The sequence below is a fragment of the Oryx dammah genome, unplaced genomic scaffold, assembly GCF_014754425.2.
Source record: "Oryx dammah isolate SB20612 unplaced genomic scaffold, SCBI_Odam_1.1 HiC_scaffold_5, whole genome shotgun sequence".
NCBI lineage: Eukaryota > Metazoa > Chordata > Mammalia > Artiodactyla > Bovidae > Oryx > Oryx dammah.
This window is the reverse complement of record NW_024070189.1, coordinates 36,533,893-36,557,433: the sequence shown is the minus strand read 5'-3', so window position 1 is coordinate 36,557,433 and position 23,541 is coordinate 36,533,893. Positions and strand designations below refer to the sequence as shown.

Here is a 23,541-nt window from a genome sequence, read left to right as displayed (position 1 = left end):
TCCACATTTTCTGTCCTTATCTTAAATATCCCAATTTTCATTTGGTTTCTGAAGTCCATATGTCGTTGGGGATGATGATTTCATCTTTGATACTAGTGGTAGGATATATAATTACACCAAAATAATGAACATAGTCCCATCCTTTAGCCATAGATTTGGTTTCTTATGTATGAATTCATATGTATTCAGGCTAGTGATTCACAAAATGAGAACTTCTAGGGACTTTTAGAAAACTAAATATCTAGAAGAGTTTATCTCTTTTCATGGATGTAAATAAGGAAGCATAGAGGGAAGTTTTTGTTAGCATCTTCTGATCATACAGGCTTTCCTTGTGGCTCAGCTGGTAAAGAATCCACCTGCAATGCAGGAGACCTGGGTTCGATCCCTGGGTTGAGAAGATCCCCTGGAGAAGGGAGCAGCTACCCACTCCAGTATTCTGGCCTGGAGAATTTCATGGACTGTATAGTTCATGGGGTCACAAAGAGTCGGACATGACTGAGCAAGTTTCATTTCAGTTCTGATCACACAATTATGCCATCTTTGGGTTGAAGCTGATACCGTGGAGGACAGAAGGACAAGATAGAAAGAATCCAAGTTGTTAAATGCATAGATGAGAAGCTGAATTGAAGCACCAGGAAGCTTATACTACACTAGGTTTAAAATTATATATCCCTCCCAATTTAGTCTGAATATTCTGATGCTGCTTGCTATTTAGTCACTAAGTTGTTTACAACTCTTTGTGGCCCCATGGACTGTAGCCCATCAGGCTCTTCTCTCCATGAAATTTCCCAGACAAGACTACTGGAGTGGGTTGCCATTTCCTTCTCCTGGGGATCTCCCTGACCCAGGGATTGAGCCTGCATCTCCTGCTTGGCAGATGGGAACCTGGGAAGCCCCAATATTCTGATACTTGCAATAAAATTCATCTTTGCTAATAAAATTCCTCAGTCATTTATTTGATATAGGTCTTCAGCAATTGTTAATAAACAGTTTGCATTTTGTACACTGGAATATATACATCTGATAGTTGACTTAGTCAAAAAAACACATTTACCAACAGCTGCTGCTGCTGCTAAGTCGCTTCAGTCCTGTCCAACTCTGTGACCCCATAGACAGCAGCCCACTAGGCTCCTCTGTCCCTGGGATTCTCCAGGCAAGAATACTGGAGTGGGTTGCCATTTCCTTCTCCAATGCATGAAAGTGAAAAGTGAAAGTGAAGTCGCTCAGTTGTGCCTGACTCTTAGTGATCCCATGGACTGCAGCCTACCAGGCTCCTCCGTCTGACCTAATTATCAAAAAATTGAGCATGGTATGAGCTAATGGGGCGTCACTGTGAGTAGAACAATTCATCAGAATTGATCTTTAGACATACCCCTACTCCTACTCTAGCCTCTGTGCATGTATACACTCACGTACACAGCTATGCATAGAGCACCCTGTGCATAAGCGCAGGTTCTTACATGTCCTCCCTAGGAGATACAGAATTCCATTGGCCACTACAGGCCACACATGAAAGAGCAGCTTGTGCCCCAGTTCTCCTTCTCACTAAACCACAGTGTTTCTCAAGAATCCCTCATCCTCCAGGGATATACAGAATGAAGTCTCCTCCTCCTATGATCAGATTCTAAGTCCCCTCCACCCCGTGAGGATATACGCTTACCTAGCATAGCTGCTCCTACACTTTTTACCTAAGTCCACCTTTTGCAGTAGCTAGAGGACGGTCTTACCACTGGAGCATGCACTGCTTGCCAAGTCATGAAAGAGCTTAGAGAGTAAGTTGATCACATCCATTAAGTTAAATTACGAGCTCCGCTTTTATTCCTCAGTGTGAGAAGATCAAATCATTGGTATCTGCAATGGCAAGTTTATGAAATTTGAATGTTATTAACTTTGTGCTGAAGGTGCCATACTCTTATTGAACTCAGGCATAAACGAGTTTATTGTCCTAAGGGAAAATGAGCTTGAGCAACCGTTTGTTTTAGACGATCTTACTTTCTGAAAAGTGTAAAATCGCAGATTCTTTGGCCCCATTTCCTTTCTCAAACCCTTGCAGCATAATGGTTAAACATTTTGGTTTTGGCAAATGAAACGACTATTGGCAAATATCACTGTTTTTCTTCATCTGTAAAATGGAGATGTTTATAGGAGTATCAGGGTTTTAAAGGTAAGAGTGGGAGAATATTTATGAAGTCCTTAAAGTTTATGTGTAGAACATGGTGAATACATAACAATAGCCATTGTTGGTATTATTTATCTAAGGAAAACTAGTCAGAAAAAAATGATTCTTTTCATAAATTTTACTTGTAAATTTCATATGCACTCATGGAATTTGTAGTTTGGTAGTGGAAACAGACAGTATGTGAATCGGTAAATGCCCATTGTAACAAATGCTATGAAGCAGTTGAAGGACTGAGGAGAAGATATGAAGGATCAGGTGGGCAACAGAGGCAGAGAAAACAGACGAATGACATCCACTGATGCTGAGAAGGTGGTTTTTGTGTTGAAAATTGAAAGCTTATAAGGAATAAGCCATGGTCAATAGCACTTTGGGAGGTGGAGAGAAGAGATTTTAGGCAGAGAAAGAAAGATATATATATATATCCTGTATTTATGATGCCAAATACCAATGGATGTGAATATACCAAAGTGAGAAAACAAATGTTTTTATTGTTTCTCATCCAAATGTGTGCTGTTATACTGCCCTGCCGCTGCTGCTAAGTCGCTTCAGTCATGTCCGACTCTGCGTGACCCCATAGACGGCAGCCCACCAGGCTCCCCCGTCCCTGGGAATCTCAAGGCAAGAACACTGGAGTGGGTTGTCATTTCCTTCTCCAATGCAGGAAAGTGAAAAGTGAAAGTGAAGTCGCTCAGTTGTGTCTGACTCTTAGCGACCCCATGGACTGCAGCCTACCAGGCTCCTCCGTCCATGGGATTTTCCAGGCAAGAGTACTGGAGTGGGGTGCCATCCCTTTCTCCAAGAAAGTACAATGACTAGATTTTTCTTCCTACAAAACTGAGAGCTTTATTGAATCTGTGAAAATATGAAATACTTGGATTAAAATGTAAAAGTGTATAAACTTCATGATTATCTTCACAGTACATCCAAAATATGTACCAACATTCAGATATTTAAGATCTACTGTCTAATTGAGAGCAACCTCTCATCGCTTCACTATTTATTTTTTTGTCACTTTTTTCTTAAATTGATTTTTCTCATTATAAATATGAACTCATTACACTCAAATCATGCATGTAACTGTAAAGATGAAAATTAAAAGTAATATTCTAATTTATACCAGAGAATTTCAGTCAGAAAAGCTAAAGTAAGAAGTTGGAAATTTGTCCTTTTTTAAAGGGCCTACCTCAACAGACCACACACACACACACACACACACACAAGGGTAAACACCCCTGGTTCACTCTGTGACTGAGATTCTCAACTTTTAATATGCATGTGAACCATTTGAAGATCCTGTTAAAATAAAGATTCTGATTCAGGAGTCCAGGTTGGCCCACGGTTCTACATCTCTAGAAATTTCCCAGGAAATTCTCATGCTGTTGGTCCAAGGCTCTTGGTTGGATGGCTTTCTAACAGTTTTTTTTTTTTTTTTTAAGTTTTCAAAGATGAAAACTTCACAACCTTTTTTGGCACTGTCTTTTAGAACTTATCACTCAGACTCAAAAAAAAATGTTTTTCATTATGGTAAGTTAAGAGTAATGTTAATTTCAGTCCTTTTCCTCTGCAAGATTATATTCAGTTTATAAAGGGTACAAGAAGAAATAATCACTTCCATAGGCCATTACATTTAGGTAGGTGCCTTTAGCTAGAAGTTCAAGTTTGTTCTCAGCGCACACAACTGTTAATCAGTTTTCTTGCATCATTATCAATCTATTTCTGCTCAGGCTTTTTCATGGAGTTCACAGTTCCACAGAATGCCTTATCTAATTGTCATTATTACTAGAGCTCCCATCTATAAGTGAGGAGGCCTTAACTCCAGAGAATTCTGGAGAAACAGCCAATTTTGAATGAGAGAGGTTCTTTTTTCTTTTTTTTTTTTTTAACAAATCTGGAAATAATCCCAGATTATTCATCAGCCCCATTAATTTAGACCTCAGCTGGAACACACTAAAGAATAAAAACTTCATTTATTTATAATGTAGGAGTTCATTATTTTTCTGCCTGGATAACATCTGTTTTTAGTTCTTCTCAGCCCATATTAGATCAAAGCCTGGAAGCAGTGTCTGAAGATTCAGGTTTTAGTTATGAGGCTGAAACTTTGTATATAAATCTACTTTCAGGGTTATGTGTCAGATACTATGCTGAGCACTTAATAAGCATTGTCTTGAAAGTGTTAGTCACTCAGTCATATCCAATTCTTTGAGACCCCATGGACTGTAGCCCACCAGGCTCCTCTGTCCATGGGATGCTCTAGGCAAGAATGCTGGAGTGGGTTACCATTTCCTTCTCCAAGGGATCTTCCCAACCCAGGGATTGAACCTGGGTCTCCTGCAATGCAGGCAGATTCTTTACTGTCCGAGCCACCAGGGAAGCAAGCGTTATCTTGCACAAAAAATGTGATAGAATACTAGTATTAACTCTATTTTAAATATGAGAACTTTGTGAAGCTTAGCAAGATTAAATCATCTGCCCAAGGTCATAAAAGAGTAAGTGGCAGGCAAGATATGAAGCCAGAAGTCAAACCAGGTACTTTCTAACTCCTGAGTATATGCTCTTAATTTCTCTACTCCATTTTACCTCTTTGTGGCTAAGTAGGCATCCTAAAGTATGACCAAATCTGTCACTGACACTTTTACCTGAGATAATCTATGTGATTACTATTGTGGCGTCCAACAGATGATGACTCCAAGAGAATTACTAGGTGAAATTCTAGAAAGTAGTATTCCTTTAAAGAAGTATCCCTTTTCTTTTCACTTCATGTATTTTTCCTCCTGGTTTTCCAGAAAATAGTAATACAGGTAACATGGCACCATCATACTTGGATTATTTATTTGCTAGTATGAGTAAGTACTGTGAATAAACATAGCTATTTAATATATATTTCCTTTCCTTTAAGAAACTTTGATAGGGTACATTTTTTCAGAGAGGAAAGAGGGAGGGAGAGAGAGAAGCTTCAGGAGAAAGGAAGCAAGAGGTTGAGATTCTTTTGAAAATGCACTTTCCCGAAACAAATCAAACAGTGATAAAATTTCATAATGATGACATCCAACATCCAATGGGTCAACTACATTCTTTTCTCAATGATTTATGAGAGGGATTTGAAATTTTATTTATCAGATAACTTTTTTTTTCTTCTTAAACTAGTAAGATTCAGGTCATAGGATTAGAACTCTATTACACAGGGTTCATCAGTGCTCTAGAGAAATGATGAATTGAGGCTTAAGAGGAATTTTCCTAGCAGACAACTGCTCTCTGCCTGCACTGAAGTAGTTTTGAGTGCTGGCTGAAGCTTTGTCCAGCCCCTCACACATACCCTCTGTGGGTGATCTATGAAATTCAAATTTTGTTTAAGTTCTTATGCTAACTGAAGTGCAAGATTTAAGATTGGCTATGTTCGGTTTCATGAGAGTGTGTGACTCAGTTTTTATATTTCCTATTGTAAAGCTTTGAAGGGATAAAAAGATTACTTACTTACTAAGTTGATCCATGCCAGTGATTACTTTTAAAACTTCATCTCCCATCCTCATTCTCAAACCAAATTAATCACAAAATCAGCTTTCACTTACCATCTTTAGTCATCTATCTGTCTATACATACAAATATATATCTATATATATATATATCAATTGAGTATAATACATGGTTTGAGAATATGATGTATATTCAGGGTAATGTGACAGTGATTAGATTTCTGACAAGATTCATTCTTAACATACCTTTAAGCAAATAAACTGAAGATGAGGATCGGTATGAGAAAGTATTTTGTAATTTTTAATTTCAGCATAAACATCAAAAGTAACCAATATTTACTGAGTATTGATGAAAATGGCAAGGTTTGCACTCCCACTAGGTCTGGAAACTATGATCATCTTATGTGTATGTGTGTGCCGGGGGCAGGGGCATGGAGTTTGGGGCAGGCAGGAGACAAACTATAGGAATTTCAATATCCTTCCAAAATCAGCCTTAGCTTCGGGTTTAGTTGTGGGTTTTCTGACAGGTTTTGGCATAGAAAACTGAATCACAGAATATTATGTCACTTTTTGATCATTCAAAATAGATTATTTGATTTCTATGATTATATAAATAGTCCATTAACCATTAGTATGAATTTCCAGCTTAGGAAGTTTTACTATAATAAAGAGTGTTTTAAAGTCTACAGCTATGTCTTTCTTCATAGTACCAGGTTCTTAGGAATCAAGGATAAATGAACCACGCTTGCTTTCAGTGCAAGGGAGGGGAGAAAAGTACACATACACACACCCGGGAGGAAGAAAATGCAGCAAGACTGAAGCTCTCCTTAGTAGTTCAATTGAGGAGGAAGAGATTTGTCTGTGGTTTGTGGGAGTGAATCTAATTATCAGCCTCTTACTTTCATTAATAGGTTGGAACACGTTAACTTCTCAAAGGAGAAAGAAGTCGACATTATGCCTGAACGCCTAGACTAGATTATGATCATTTAAGCATTGCTTTCAGCAAAATTCTTGTGATTTGTTTCTTAATAAGTGCTTTGCGAAGTTGGGCAGGTGGGCAGGAAGAACATCAACTAAGGACAAGGCAAAGATAACTGGTAAAGCATGGTCTATTTATAGATGGGAGGACAGAGCATTCTGGAAAACCAAAGAGTACACCTGAATAGACTTTAATCTATGTCTGTGAAGTTTAATTAGCTAGACTAAACCTCAGCTGAGAATTTCCCTGCAATCCATTGTAACACATTGCCACCACCCTACTTTGTTTATCATTTTTCACCAATGGTCTGTGACTAAAAGTCAACTTGGATGGAGTCTATGTGATTCTTGATCAATATATATGTTTTTTCTTAGCCTCACTAGACAAAAGTCTGATGATGACTATGAAGATTATGCTTCTAACAAAACATGGGTCTTGACTCCAAAAGTTCCGGAGGGTGATGTCACAGTCATCTTAAACAACCTCCTGGAAGGATATGATAATAAGCTTCGACCGGATATAGGAGGTAAGTTAAAGCCTCTTGTGATGTGGGTTTTATACAAACGAAGATGCCTACCACATTAGAACAAAGCATCAGCCTATTTCAATAACCAGAAGGATATAAATGATACTTTTACTAAACGTAAAAATAATCAATAAACTGCATTCAAGTCTGGGAGTAGATGGAGCATCGATAAGTTAAAAATGAGGAAAGATGATTTTCAAGCAATTTAAAATTTCCTAAACTTAGAGACTAGAGAAAAAAAAAAGTGACGCTTCTTTATGAAGTAATACCAAAAACAAGTACACACCTACTGTTTAGCATAAGGATCTCTACTCAACCTCTAATGACCTAAATGAGAATAGAATCTAAAAAAGAGTGGATATATTTGTATGTATAACTGATGAACTTGGTTGTACAGCAGAAACTAACACAACATTGTAAATCAACTGTACTCTAGTAAAAATTAGTTAAAAAAAAGAAAGGAAGGACATACTGATTATCTATAGCTGTGTAACAAGCACAAAATCTCAGAGGTATAGAGTAATAAGCATTTATTTGCCACTTTGCTGGGGGTGGCCTAATCTAATGTCAGCCAGGTTGAGGCTGTTCATTTAAGAAAGCTTTACTCTCATTCTCCTCCTGGGACCAGCAGACTAGCTAGAAGTATCCTTCTCATGATGATAGCAAAGAGTAAGAGAAAAAAATAGAAGCTCATAAGGCTTAATGTTTGGAATTAGAGTTAGCACACTCACCTTTGTCCATATATTATTAACCAGTGTGAATCAAATGGTCATGCTCAAAGTTCAGAGTCAGAGAAATATTGTGAAGGCAAGAATATAGGTGAAGAGTCCAATCCCCCACAGAGAATTAGAGCATGGCACTTCAAGGAAAATGGATAAAGATGAGGGAGGTGTACTTATTGAATTGAAGCCCAGAATGATGTTATGAATCCTTGTTCATTAAATATTAAATGAAAATGGAGCGCATTCATTAGACCATGGATGTAATACTACAAGATTTTCACTATCAGTCCTCTTTGACAAATAGGTGTGTATTGGGTTTCCATATGGTTTTCTCATTTGATAAGTCACGGAATTCATTAAATCATTGAGGAAGATTGATTTTGTGTTGGCTAGAGGTGAATGAGGATAAAGTGGTCATAAAAGGAATCAACAGGGAGCAATATTTCAATAACAATTCATAATACTTGTTGCTTTTTATGTCTACTTCCTATTTCTAATGGAGTTTATTCTCTAGGTCACATAATATTTATTTTCTATATGGGGCATGTCAGGTTACAATGTCCAAATCGATTCAAGAGCTTTAAGAAAAAAATAATAAAAGTAATGATATATGAAGAAGGAAGAAGAAAATCTGTGCAGTATTTTCTTACTTATTCATTTTTATATAGTCTTAAAAATAAAATCAGTTTCAAAACTGTGCTATGCTTAGTTAATGCCTTAATGTGCTTAAAAGGAGATATTTCTTTGAAAGCAAATACCTAAATGTAGTGAATTAGTCACTAACTCCACATTAGTTGTGAATAAATCACTCCTAATGTAGCAAAATAAATATTTCTAGAATAACAAGGGCTAAAGTGTTAAAACATTATCCTTCTTCATATGCATATATTTCTATGGTTCTCTTTACAGTGAAACCAACATTAATTCACACAGACATGTATGTGAATAGCATTGGTCCAGTAAATGCTATCAATATGGTAAGTTTCTAATTATTTATTTCATTAACAAACTAGAGAGGTAGTGTGTTATCATGGAAATAACAAGAACTATCCTTACAAAAAAATTGGAAGAGATAGAACCTTTCATATCTTTTTTTTCCCTCTTGTAATATAATTATTTTTAATGATTTGTATTAAAAATTAAATATGATCATGTGTATAAAATTAATGTGTAAAATGCTATAATCTTAAAATTCAACACTCATTGCTTATTTGGTAGGTACTGCTTACTATAAAATAAAATATAGTGCTTTACTATGTTTAAGAATATTCATGGTGTGGAGAGGTCATACTTCAAATCAGAATTGTTTCTCAGAGGAGAAATAGTGCATTAGATTTAACAACAAATGTAACTTTATTTTTTTATAAAGCTTTCTATCAAAATCTGAAATAACAAATTAGCTTGGAGCAGAAGAGGGTAGAGTAGAATAGAGTAGAACGATGTAACATAACATTAGTGATAGGGTAACTTTAAAAGCCATTTACCAAATAAGCAATAAGGACACTCTGCTGAATCAGATACAAAAAAACATTTATTTCCCTCAATGAGGCTGGTTAAAAAAACTGTACCGCCACCTGCACCTTCCATGCAAATAGGTTTGCTTGTTTAACCGTGAAACAAATGGCAACGTTTCTCAGACTGTTTAGAATTATGATGAAGATTGTGAACATCTAAGAAGAATTATTTATACGTGTAGTCTATTTTAACACAAAACTTAATAATTTCAGGAATACTGGTACCCGGAACTACTGTCCCAGGATCACAGTTTATGAAATGATGGTTTAAAGACTTTTAAAACGTGTTTGTGTTGGCCAAAATGTAGGTCACAATCTTGAGTTGCTCTATCTACTGGCAAAACAGGTTCCCCTTTCATTACTTGTGGACTACAAATATAGAATTCAATTGTAAACAAAGTGGTGTGACTTACCCCAGTGGAAATGCAGCCAGTTCCAGGGAGATACAGGGCAGGAGTGCAAGGATACAATCCAGAACAACAGAAATCAGGCATAGGAAGGAGATTCTACTCTGATCCTGACAAGCTGTGTTTCTTAGGCAAATAAACAATCTCCCTTTGGCTTCTGGTGGTGGTTTTTTTTTTTTTTTCTTTTGATGTGTATTCTTCATCATAAATGATGATGGGTTAAGGGGATTAGGAAATGTGGATAGTTTCCATTCTTCAACTCTCATATTCTAAGAACATTAGGGTCATGCTCTAAGAACACTAAGGGTTTTTTCCATTAATTTTCTCATGTATACAGATTAAAATCGAGCTGTAAAATAATACTAAATAAAATCTAAATATGACAGCCAAGTAGATCTTGGGTGTTATGGCTCCAGGTCTAATTCACATCAAACTTTCTTTTCTTTGATTAAAGTCAATCGTGTACATGACGGTAATCATTAGAGTTACTTGTCATCAAAGCACTTTTTGAATATGTTTTGTGACAGATTAGTACAGTAATAAAGATTATCTTTTAATTGGTGCATTTCTTCTTATTTAGAAAAAAAGACAATTGTAATAGTAAAAAAATAAAGTTAGTTACCTTACACTGAGTGCTTGCCATCTGCCAGACAGGGCACAAAGTATTTTTTGTATAGGGTGTATCCCCCTTTTCTATCTTCACACTGCTTAGATCTTCTGGTGTCCTCAATTTATTGTGAGGCAACCTAAACTCCAGAGTTCTAGTTTAGAACTGTTTTTGAGTGTTTTGGACTTTGTTTTACTCTGTAGCAGTGGTTTTTTGAAGCTGACTAACTGATTTCCTCAAAAGACAATTGGCAATGTCTGGAGATACTTTTGGTTGTCACGACTTGGGGGTGGGATTTTTTTGTTGGTGCTATTGGCACTTAGTGGGTAGAAGCTAAGAATGCTAGTAAACATCCTAAAATACACAAAATTGCCCCCACAACAAAGAACTAGCTGGCCAAAAATAACATGAGAAACTCTTCCCCATAAATACCAAATGCAAACAACTGTATCAAGGCTATGAATTTTTTCCAGAATTCATTTACACAGGTCTGTTTGTTCATAATGTATTAACTTGTCTACAAAAAATGGGTGAGTCTCCTTAGCCAAGCTTTTTCTTTCTTTTGGATCATTCAAACCCAAAGTAGCTTTGCTTTGTATTGGCAATGAGATCATAAATGATATATACAAACAAATGGTCTATAATACAATCCTACTATATTAAGGATGTTCCATTTCACCTTTTTCTTTAAAACAGGAATATACAATCGATATATTTTTTGCCCAAACATGGTATGACAGACGTCTGAAATTTAACAGCACCATTAAAGTCCTCCGACTGAATAGCAACATGGTGGGGAAAATCTGGATTCCAGACACTTTCTTCAGAAATTCCAAAAAGGCAGATGCACACTGGATAACCACCCCTAATAGGATGCTGAGAATTTGGAATGATGGTCGAGTGCTCTACACTTTAAGGTATTCTTTTGGAAAAAGAAATGAGTAATTGTTGGGAATAAAACAAAGATCAATTATGTTCTCTTAGAACAAAAAGAGCTAAGATGTCAAACCTAAATCAGGATTGGCATGCTTGAGCAAAATAGTATGTGATGCTACAAAATTAGGTTTTTTAATTTTTTTTCTCTTATCAATGAACTTTTTCAAAGGATACAATTAAAACATTTTCTGTGACTGATGTAGGAACTCTTTTCTCACAGGGATATGAAATTTCCCTTGCCTTTATGAGATCATCTAACCTTTATACCAGTCTTGGCTTTTATGTGTATGTCCTGCTACTTTAAAATATGGACACTAAAAAATAGTCATCCTTAGGAGTTGATATGCTTGGAAATGTTTCTGTTTCCAAGAAAACCATTACTAAAGGAGAATTTTTGATGTGGGAATCTGTACATCCTTTTCTTTTTAGCTGCACAATGGCGTAACTAGAATGAATTCCATCTCACAACATCCACTCCCCACTACATTGATAGACTATTTGACTTCTTCTTTTTTTTTTTTTTTTTTTTTTGCTATTTTTGAAATAGATATTCTTGGGGAAAAATTTAAGAGGAGGTATCATTTATTTTCTGAACTTAAATATTAAGCCAACATTAGACAGGTTTTTGACTTAAGTTAATGCCATCATCTTAGCACTTCATAATTGCATACATTTGAATTTTTTTATGTTGAAGTTTCTCATTGGTGAGAGTATATTATGATGTCAGCATAATAGATGATAAGTACACACACTTAAGAATCAGACAAATCTGGCTTTGATGATTAGCTCTGTATCATACTGTCCTGTGCTCAGTTGTGTCTGACTCTGTGCGACCCTATGGATTGTAGCCTGCCAGGTACCTTTGTCTATAGCATTCTCCAGGCAAGACTACTGGAATGGGTTGCCATGCCTTCCTCTAGGGGATCCTCCCAACCCAGGGATCAAAGCCACATCTTCAACATCTCCTGCACTGAAAGGCGGGTTTGTTACCAATAAGGCCACCTGGGAAGCTCCTGAATCGTATTATTTGTAGGTATTAGGGCAATTCTCCAGGATTTCTACAGGAGGGGCAACTCTTCAGAATATGTACAGGACTAGAGGCAGCTATCTGGTAGCAGGGGTCTAGCTGCTAGGAGTATCCCAAAGTTTTATTTGTATGGTAAGTATGATGTTTTTTCTTATTTACATTTTTATTTAGAGGAATGAGGTGAGAATTGATGGGGATTATTGGCAAAGGAGGTACCCCTACCGCCATGACATATGCTGCTACCCTAGTAGTGCAACTGAGCACCTTTCATTTATTTTAAATTTCTATAAAATAGAGTTAATGATTCTTACCTTACAGAGTAGTAATAAGGACTAAATGGGGTGATATGCAAAGTGTTTAACTGCTGCTAAGTCGCTTCAATTGTGTCCAACTCTGTGTGACCCCATAGATGGCAGCCCACCAGGCTCCCCTGCCCCTGGGATTCTCTAGGCAAGAACATTGGAGTGGGTTGCCATTTCCTTCTCCAAGGAGTGAAAGTGAAGTCGCTCAGTTGTGTCCGACCCTCGGGGACTCCATGGACTGCAGCCTACCAGGCTTCTCCGTCCATGGGATTTTCCAGGCAAGAGTACTGGAGTGGGGTTCCATTGCCTTCTCCGGTGTTTAACATAGAACCTAATTAAAAAGTAAGCACAAGCAGACATTTAAATTATTTGTATACATTTTCAGTAATAAATATGAATAATGTGATTCTTCTAGATCTTAGTATCCAGGATCTTATAGCTTCAAAATATTTCATGTTAAATGCCCTTCTGATGTATATTTTATGCCATATGTAAATATTCAAGATATAAAATTCAATACTTTAAACTGGATCCATAGGTCTTGTCATCAGAGTTACATCAGTTAGTAGGAAAAACAGCCATAATTGCAAAAGAAATTCATTGCATGTGTTTTGATTTCATCATGGGTTTTATTAAATTAGATGTGAGGTAATGATTGGAATTGGAGAAGGCAATGGCACCCCACTCCAGTACGCTTGCTGGAAAATCCCATGGACAGAGAAACCTGATAGGCTGCAGTCCATGAGGTCGCTAAGAGTCAGACACGACTGAGTAACTTCACTTTCACTTTTCACTTTCATGCATTGGAGAAGGAAATGGCAACCCACTCCAGTGTTCTTGCCTGGAGAATCCCAGGGATGGGGGAGCCTGGTGGGCTGCCATCTATGGGGTTGCACAGAGTCGGACACGACTGAAGTGACTTAGCAGTAGCAATGACTGGAATTAGAATCTACTGGAAATCAAATTTTTTCTGCTAAATAAGAGCTCAGTCTAGCTTTTGAAGTATTAAGTAAAGTGATGCTATCTGAAGTCCCTTTATCATTCCCATAATATTATAGTTATTTTTCACTTATATTAACTTAGAGAAACACTATACAATATTTAATTATGGAAGCCACCTCAAAATTATCACTCATGAGATTCATTCAAGATTTGAATGAGTTTGCTAATCTATATAAAGAGATTATTTCATTCTTGTTGCTTATCTATAATGAGTTATAAATGTGTATATATGTGCATAGATATATATCTGTGTAACTATCTGCAATCTGTATTATCTTCAATTTTAACAATTCCAGTTTAATTTGGAGAAATGATACTAATAAAATATCAAATTTAATTATAATTTCACTTATGAATAAAGCTTATCTTTTCTTTGGAAGAGCATGTAATTACTGAGTGACAATGATAAAAACTTCCAGCTTTGGAGACACAGTCTTGGGCTCACACCTCAACCATGACACTAGCTTTGTCACTTCAGACAAGTCCACGTACAATAAAGCCATAATAACACTTACTGAATGAGAGAAAAATTCACCTTGCCTAGTGCCATGCTGGCAATTAAGGGCTCAATGATGATTAGTTATATCTTAGGACCAGTAATTGCTCTATTATACCATAGAAAAATTAAATTTATGCTGAACTTTTAATATAAAAGGTTTATAAAATAAAAATTTTAATGTTAAGATTGATAACTGTAATTATAAGAAGTATAGCTAACAAATATGGAATTTAAAATATCATCAACCTATCACCATCACAATTTAACATTATAGTCATACTTCCCCAAATGTGGTCAAAACATCTAGGACTCCTTTAAATTTTATCCCTCCTAGAGTTCTAGCCTCTATTGGGAAAGAAAATCTGTATGTTTAATAAGCACCTCAGGGACTTCGAGGGCTTCCCCGTGGCTCAGAGGTTAAAAGCGTCTGCCTGCAATGTGGGAGACCCAGGTTCGATCCCTGGGTCGGGAAGAACCCCTGGAGAAGGAAACGGCAACTCACTCCAGTATTCTTGCCTGGAGAATCCCATGGGCGGAGAAGCCTGGTGGGCTACAGTCCACCGGGTCGCAAAGAGTGGGACAGGACTGAGCATCTTCACTTTCACTTTCTTTCAGGGAATCCATGACAGACATTTTTCTGATACTTCTGTGCATTTAACATCTGACTGCTACTAGATATTCTTCTACTCTTTAACATCCTATATAATTGCTCTATAGTGTTCCTTTTTAAGGACACTTAATACTCTGTTGTGAAACACAGGTATTTTTAAACTCACATATAGTAATTTAAATCTAACACCTAACAAGTACTTACATGCAGAAGGTTCTGCTGTAATTAGCAGATAAGTTCTGAGAATTATCTGCATTCATTTACATGCAAACAGTAAATGAGCTTAAGTTCTTAAAAGAGTTTGTTCTATTAAGTAAGTTAAGTGAATTCACTGAGAAATCCCATGTGTGCAGTTAATTTGCCAAAAAAAAAAAAAATGGGATAATAAGTATTGAATAAGTGAAGTTGAGGTCAGTGAGACTTTATTGTTTAGTCTGGGAAAATAAATGGACATTAAGTCTTACACAATTTTATCCTGGACTTGGTGAATTTCTTCAGTGAGGATCACCTTGTATTATCAATAAGAATGGGTGAGATACTGTCCAGGAATAAAAATAAATGGTTATTAGAAAGTGTGCTAATACATATTTAAAATTTTTTAAGCTATCTAAAACTTTGCATCATATCTTTCTACTTAGGCTGACAATTGATGCTGAGTGCCAGTTACAGTTGCACAATTTTCCAATGGATGAACATTCCTGCCCCCTGGAATTCTCCAGTTGTAAGTAATTACTCATTCTATATTCTGTATCCCCTCTCATCAGTAGTCTTTCTCATTGCAATACCATTTCATTGGGAAACTTACAGAGAATGCAAAATTGCATTATGCAGTGTTGTTGACTTTGAAGATTCTGATAATACCTTTCATCATTAAAAAAGGGATATATTTTATCAGAAATTACAAACAGACTTCATTGGGGCATAAACTTGGAATAAATTGGCAGTGAGTTCCTGAATGCCTATGTTGGGAAGGATTGTAAAGCCTGGCTTTGTCTCATTAGAAAGAGGTAATAGTGGATTATATATCACTCCCTCCATGGGCCCAGAAAATATTAGCAGGATATTTTTTAGTTGTTTTCTCCCTATGCAGGCTTCCCTGGTGGCTCAGATGGTAAAGAACCGGCCTTCAGTGCAGGAGACTTCGGTTTGATCCCTGGGTTGGGAAGATCCTCTGGAGAAGGGAATGGCTACCCACTCCAGTATTCTTGCCTGGAAAATTTCATGGACTAAGGAACCCAGCAGGCTACAGACCATGGAGTTGCAAACAGTTGAACATGACTGAGCAAATGAACAAAAACGGCAAAATAACAGAATAGAAAATTACCTCCTCTGTCTGGAGTTCTAGTAATATGTAAAACTAGTTATCTGCCAGTGAGCAAAAGACTGATTTGGGGGTCATGTGAAAGTGAAAGTCGCTTGGTCATGTCCAACTCTTTGTGACCCCATGGACTGTCCATGGAATTCTCCAGGCCAGAATACTGGAGTAGGTAGCCTATCCCTTCTCCGGGGATCTTCGTGACCTAGGAATCGAACCAGGGTCTCCTGCATTGCAGGCGGATTCTTTACCAACTGAGCCATCAGGGAAGCCCTATTGGGTTCAGATAAAATCCCAATCCCATCACTATAGATATGAACAAATTACTAAATCTCTCAATGAGTCCACAACAGGTGCCCATAGAGATTATAAGACCTGCCTCACCTCAATATTGTTTTGTTCATACAATATATGTAAAATGCCTATGCTACCTCCCACGTAATAAGATTCAATCAGAAGCTGTATTATTTTATTTATTATTATTATTATCATGAGATAATATGCCCTATAGCAAGAAGATCCTTGATGATTCTAGTAGGAATTAAGCTTTAGTAACCTTCATAGGTATTTCCTGCCTAAATCAAAAACAAGCCTCATTTTTTCCCACATTTGCCTCACTATTTGTTCTGTATTCATGTTAGATTGCTTATTTCCTCCTTATTTCTGAACTCTCAATTGTGTATATTGTGTAGAATGAAAGACTATGAATTTTAAAAATTTAATACATGTATAATTTATCAGCCAGGGAGTAATGGAGATGCCTAAAAAGAAACTTAATCATAATAACAATACTTTCAAAAAAAGATTAGAAAAGCAATCACCTGTTTTGACAAACATTTCCAGAGGGAAACAAAAAGCAAAACAAAAAAAGCAAAACAGAGGGCACCAAAGGAAAAATTCATTGTATATTTTATATATATTGAGAAAAGTTCTCATTATAAATCTTATTTCATATGTTTTACTTGTCCAAGGATAGACTATTTTTAAGTGAAATCTCCCCTAAGCTTTAGGATGTGGTATTTACTTTCTTTTAATTTCCAACTGAGACTACTCCTCTCCTGAGCTAGATGAAACTTAAGAAACAATGATTTCTATGCCATCAGGTTGCTGATTGACAATTGTCTTCTGAGCCCAAAATCAACTTAGTATTACTTATTGCCATCAAAACAATTCAATCACCAACATATTCTCCATAGGAAGTTCCTTAATATTATCATTCTTAAATTCTCAGTTTTCATCACATCCTGCACTACCACTCAGCCACCGCCCTCTCAGTAGCAACCTGGGGATCCTGCTTTCTTTCTTTCTTTTAAATTAATAAATATAGTGGACAAAAAGTTGGACCGAAACCAAAGAATAAAAGAGACAAGGGATTTTATTCCAAGGAGTCAATCACCCTCCATAATCAAAACTTACCTTTCCATAGAATTATTAGAAGACATACAGTGGAGAAGATTTCTAGTTTTGTGGTCTATCTATTTTACTTGAGTTTACCCTACACTTTACTTAAAAGTAATGTTTATCCATTCAACAAATACATATTGAAAAGCAATTCCACAAAATAAGTATAATCACCCCCATGTAAGTACACACATAGGTAAACAAATAATTTGGAATAAAAATTAAGAAACTTGTCTAGGGTATTATGGAAAACGTAAGCAAGGAAAAGTTACTAATGATCACTACATTATCCATGTAACATTTGTTTCATGAATGCTTTCTGTTGTTTTGGCTGAACATGACTGAACCTTCACCTGTGGTGGATTCATGTCAATCTATGCCAAAACCAATACAGAATTGTAAAGTAAAAATTAAAAATAAATAAATAAATTAAAAAAAAAAAAGAATCGACATAGGTATCTTCCCCTTGGCATTTCTACTTACTACTTTTAATTATAGTTGTATATTAAAAAGAAGCCTCAACAAATTGAGTGTGAGAATAATGTAAATCGTTGAGGTAATTTTTTCCTTATACTCCAAGGACATGCCCTGTACAGGGATTTGAATCTGCTTTCCTTCTACCCAGGGACTGAACCTGTGGCTCCTGCCACATCTCATGCATAGCAGGCATATTCTTTACCTCTGAGCCATTGGGGACATCCTAGATACTTCTTCTTCCATTATTCTCTGTTTCTACATGACTCAAAATCTCACCCTTTTGAGTCCCTTTCACCATATACAGTATCCTGCATATGTAGTGAGAGGAGAGTGAAAAAGTTGTCTTAGCTCAACATTCAGAAAACTAAGATCATGGCATCCGGTCCCATCATTTCATGGCAGATAGATGGGGAAACAGTGGAAACAGAAGCTGACTTTATTATTCTGGGCTTCAGAATCACTGCAGATGGTGATTGCAGCCATGAAATTAAAAGACGCTTATTCCTTGGAAGGAGAGTTATGACCAACAAAGACAGCATATTAAAAGGCAGAGATATCACTTTGTCAACAAAGGTCCGTCTAGACAAGGCTATGGTTTTTCCAGTGGTCATGTATGGATGTGAGAGTTGGAGTATAAAGAAAGCTGAGTGCCAAAGAATTGATGCATTTGAAGTGTGGTGTTGGAGAAGACTCTTGAGAATCCCTTGGACTGCAAGCAGATCCAACCAGTCCATTCTGAAGGAGATCAGCCCTGGGTGTTCTTTGGAAGGACTGATGCTAAAGCTGAAACTCCAGTACTTTGGCCACCTCATGTGAAGATTTGACTCATTGGAAAAGACTCTGATGCTGGGAGGGATTGGGGACGACAGAGGATGAAAAGGTTGGATGGCATCACTGACTCGATGGCCATGAGTCTGTGTGAACTCCAGGAGTTGGTGATGGACAGGGAGGCCTGGAGTGCTGCGGTTCATGGGGTTGCAAAGAGTCAGACATGATGAGCCACTGAACTAAACTGAACTGATAGTATATAGTATTTATTATATGTTATTTTTATCTTACCCCAGACAATATGAAGTATTCATATAGTATATACAAACTCTGTTTAGTATACCTTATACACAGTTTACATGCTTTACACAGGTAATTTTGACCTCATGATTTTAAAATCTGATTTCTCTGTTAGGATATGTATTTTCTCTCCTGTAATGTGGTGTTGCGGAAGACTGTTGAGAGTCCCTTGGACTGCAAGGAGATCCAACCGGTCCATCCTAAAGGAAATCAGTCATAAATATTCATTGGAAGGACTGACGTTGAAGCTGAAATTCCAATACTTTGGCCACCTGATGCAAAGAACTGACTCATTGGAAAAGACCCTGATGCTGGGAAAGATTGAAGGCAGGAGGAGAAGGGGATGACAGGGGATGAGATGGTTGGGTGGCATCACTGACTCAATGGGCATGAGTTTGAGCTCTGGGAGTTGGTGATGGACAGAGAAGCCTGACATGCTGCAGTCCATAGGGTCACAAAGAGTCGACACAACTGAGCGACTGAACTGAACTGAATGCTCTTTAATATAGGATCACCATCCAAGTCACAGCTATTTGGTTATTTCCCTCAGTGTATTGTTCATAGAAAGTGGTTGCTATGTATATTCGTTTTTAATAATTTTAAATGTTTTCCTATCTCATGGCAGATGGCTATCCACGTGAAGAAATTGTCTATCAGTGGAAGCGTAGTTCTGTTGAAGTGGGTGACACAAGGTCTTGGAGACTTTATCAGTTTTCATTTGTTGGACTGAGAAATACCACTGAAGTAGTGAAGACAACTTCTGGTAAGATGCACTTAAAAATAATTTTAAATGACCTTTCCAGAGTTTAAATTCTGGTGTAAATGATTTAGAAGCTTTCAGTACTTGTCTAGAAATGATATTCAGCCAATTAAATGTGTTAATTTACTAGAGACAACTATAATTGGTATTCTAGCACAATACATAAACATAAATGGATTTTATCAGTTTAAAGCAAGTTAGATTCAAATTGAATAAGTAAATCATTTGCTTAATTTCCTGTAGAAAAATAAATGTCTATTATTTAAAAAGAAAAAAATATTTATTAGGCATAGATATAATATTTCTTTTAAGAAATGTATTTCATAATATATTGAAATAGCTACATTTAAAATATCACATGGAAATGAAGCAACTGACAAAGAACTAGTCTCAAAAATATACAAGCAACTCCTGCAGCTCAATTCCAGAAAAATAAATGACCCAATCAAAAAATGGGCCAAAGAACTAAACAGACATTTCTCCAAAGCAGACATACAGATGGCTAACAAACACATGAAAAGATGCTCAACATCACTCATTATCAGAGAAATGCAAATCAAAACCACAATGTGGTACCCTTTCACGCCAGTCAGAATGGCTGTTATCCAAAAGTCTACAAGCAATAAATGCTAGAGAGGGTGTGGAGAAAAGGGAAGCCTCTTACACCGTTGGTGGGAATGCAAACTAGTACAGCCACTATGGAGAACAGTGTGGAGATTCCTTAAAAATCTGGAAATAGAACTGCCTTATGCCCCAGCAATCCCACTGCTGGGCATACACACCGAGGAAGCCAGAATTGAAAGAGACACGTGTACCCCAATGTTCATCACAACACTGTTTATAATAGCCAGGGCATGGAAGCAACCTAGATGTCCATCAGCAGATGAATGGATAAGAAAGCTGTGGTCCATATACACAATAGAGTATTACTCAGACATTAAAAAGAATACATTTGAATCAGTTCTAATGAGATGGATGAAACTGGAGCCGATTATACAGAGTGAAGTAAGCCAGAAAGGAAAACACCAATACAGTATACTAACGCATATATATGGAATTTAGAAAGATGGTAATGATAACCCTGTATGCAAGACAGCAAAAGAGACACAGATGTATAGAACAGTCTTTTGGACTCTGTGGGAGAGGGAGAGGGTGGGATGATTTGGGAGAATGGCTTTGAAACATGTATATTATCATATGTGAAATGAATCGCTAGTCCAGCTTCGATGCAGGATACAGGATGCTTGGGGCTGGTGCACTGGGACGACCCAGAGGGATGGTCTGGGGGCGGGAGGTGGGAGGGGGGCTCAGGATGGGGAACACATGTACACCTGTGGTGGATTCATGTCAATGTTTGGCAAAACCAATACAATATTGTAAAGTAATTAGCCTCCAAGTGAAATAAATAAATTTCTATTTAAAAAATATCACATGGGGAAGATTAACTTTCCAAAAATGCAGAAAAGTGACCATAGTATATATGGACTAATTCCCTATTCAGTAATGAAATGGTTTAAACTGGCTCACTGTGAATAAGGGCTGGGTTTTGGTGTCAGACAGGCCTGGGTTCAAATCTCAACTCCATCAGTTACCAGCTACAAATTTTAAGAAATTACTGAATTTCTCAGGAGACTTGCCTCCTCAGAGAAACAGTGTGCACAAAAAGATCTGCCTTATAGGCATATTACATGTATGAAAAAAAAGATAAAATGCTTAGAATAAAACCTGACAGCGATCATTCGATAAGCGGTAGTGCCTAATAATATTGATTCGAATTATCAAGTACGTCTGGAGCCTAATGTGGTCAGGGCTTCCGTTTTTTCAAGAAAAACTAAAAATCTATAATCTTATATCAACTATCATAATTTTAACAGTATTAAAAATGTGGGACAAAGCAGACATATTTCTAGACTGTATCTATCTCACAGGTGGGTATAGGTTCATACAAACCCTTTGCAATGCTGAGTACAAACTCCATAAAAATTACTCCAGCTACTCCTTTTTAAAGCTATGTGAATTTAAATATGTCCCAATTTCAAATATAAACATTATGTTCACAACTTACCATCTATTAAGATATATCTTTTTATATTTGTTTCCTTGAGTTAAGTCGCTTTCTGATTATTCATTTACACATACTAACTTTTCTTCCCCTGAAATTCATAGGACATAGTTTTGTGTTGACTAACAAGCTTTGGTCTACTGTACAGAAAGAAACAAAAACCTAGACAAACATGGAAATTTAAGATTCGACCTTCATAAATGCCGTCCTTTAAATCAAAGCTATCTGGCCCTAACATTGTTTTTGGCATTTTCAGCTTTCTTAAGAAAAGAATAGAACAAAACTCTTAAGCAGCAAATAGAATCCAAAAGAAAATCAAAGAACTGCTCTAGTCTATTTTTAAAAATGTGGCCTTATGTTCTCTTATTCACTGGAAATCCTGACCATCAAGTACTAGAACAGTCCTTATTTTGGTCCCCATTAACAGATTCAGGATTGTCTTAGAACAGGTCTTCCATCTGTGAAAGAACATATGTAAAAATATTCTCTAAGTCTGCATGCTTCCATAACAAGAAAAAGGGTGTTAAATTCTGCTTGTATGCATATCTCTATAGTTATAGCACCCTAAAACAGAACCCACAAACTTATGACTAGCAGATTTTTTGTTTAGTCACTTGAGCCCAGAATGGCCTTAAAACCAACTAATGGTCAGGGAAGTGTTGATTTGATATCACAAGGTTTAATATCATCCCCTCCCCAAAGTCTCATACTGAGAATGATGAGTATTTACTGTCTAATAAGAGATACTTCCAAAAGAAAATAATCTGTTTACTTAAAGCATGGCAAGGAAATTTATCAAGATATCACTAAACTACTTTTCTTCCTAGAGAAATCAAAGCAAGCCTGTATTGATATCAGAGTTGATATTGAATAGCATCATTTAATTGGAGTTGGCCTCCATCTTGGTCTTTTTGTCCACTCTCAGCTCTTGCTGGTTTGTTTTTTTGTGTGTGTGTGCGGTACCATTTCAATTGCCTCTGCGAGGTAAAGGACTGAAGTGAAACTTAACGCCCATGCTGAGGAGCATCTTGATTCTTGTAATAGTAGATTGTATAATGATCAAAAGTTTCTGCGTGTTACTTTGTTTTATTTCTGATGCCATTCTTATCTTCAAAGCATTGCTCCATAACTAGTTAATACCTACAAGGAAGTTATATTAACAACTTTCTTGGGAAGTTATCAGAAGATCACAATTATAGATTTTTTGACTTCTGGTCATTACAAACAATGTGGTTTTCTCTTGGATTTACAGCAAATGTGTCTTCTTTCGAGAAAACTGTCAAAACTAGGTAAGAATATTACCTAAAATTTGGCCTAGTTTACTGTATGAATTTCTAACCTTCTCTCATTCAAGTTCACCTTTCATGATTTTGTTTTTACTAAGTAATGATTATTCTGTGGGTTCCTTAGTATTTTTTCTTTAAATTGATTCCTTGTTATTAATAAAATGAATTTTTAAAAGGGAATTTCATATTGGGACCATAATTGGAAAACCAGAAACATTTGACATGAATAGAATTGATTAATATAATGAAAAATAAAGAAATGCTCTTAAATTTTAAGTGCACATATTTGTGTTTCCCAGACTCTGAATATGTTAGAAAAGAAAGAAAAAAAGGAAAAGATAACTAGCATCAAAGTAAAACACTTCTTTGATTTAAACTGAAGGATAGAAGAA

At 36.6% G+C, this 23,541-nt stretch overlaps 1 protein-coding gene across 2 annotated transcripts in view; it reads left to right on the top strand.

Annotated features, from left to right (window-relative positions):
- The window catches only part of GABRG2 (gamma-aminobutyric acid type A receptor subunit gamma2), a 127,793-nt gene that overhangs the window by 22,595 nt on the left and 81,657 nt on the right, over positions 1-23,541 (top strand). For both annotated transcript variants that reach the window (XM_040239465.1, XM_040239464.1), the window contains exons 2-6: positions 7,003-7,154; positions 8,786-8,853; positions 11,101-11,321; positions 15,419-15,501; positions 19,667-19,804. In XM_040239465.1, coding sequence (XP_040095399.1) covers positions 7,003-7,154; positions 8,786-8,853; positions 11,101-11,321; positions 15,419-15,501; positions 19,667-19,804 — 662 coding nt within the window. The remainder of the gene's footprint in view (positions 1-7,002; positions 7,155-8,785; positions 8,854-11,100; positions 11,322-15,418; positions 15,502-19,666; positions 19,805-23,541) is intronic.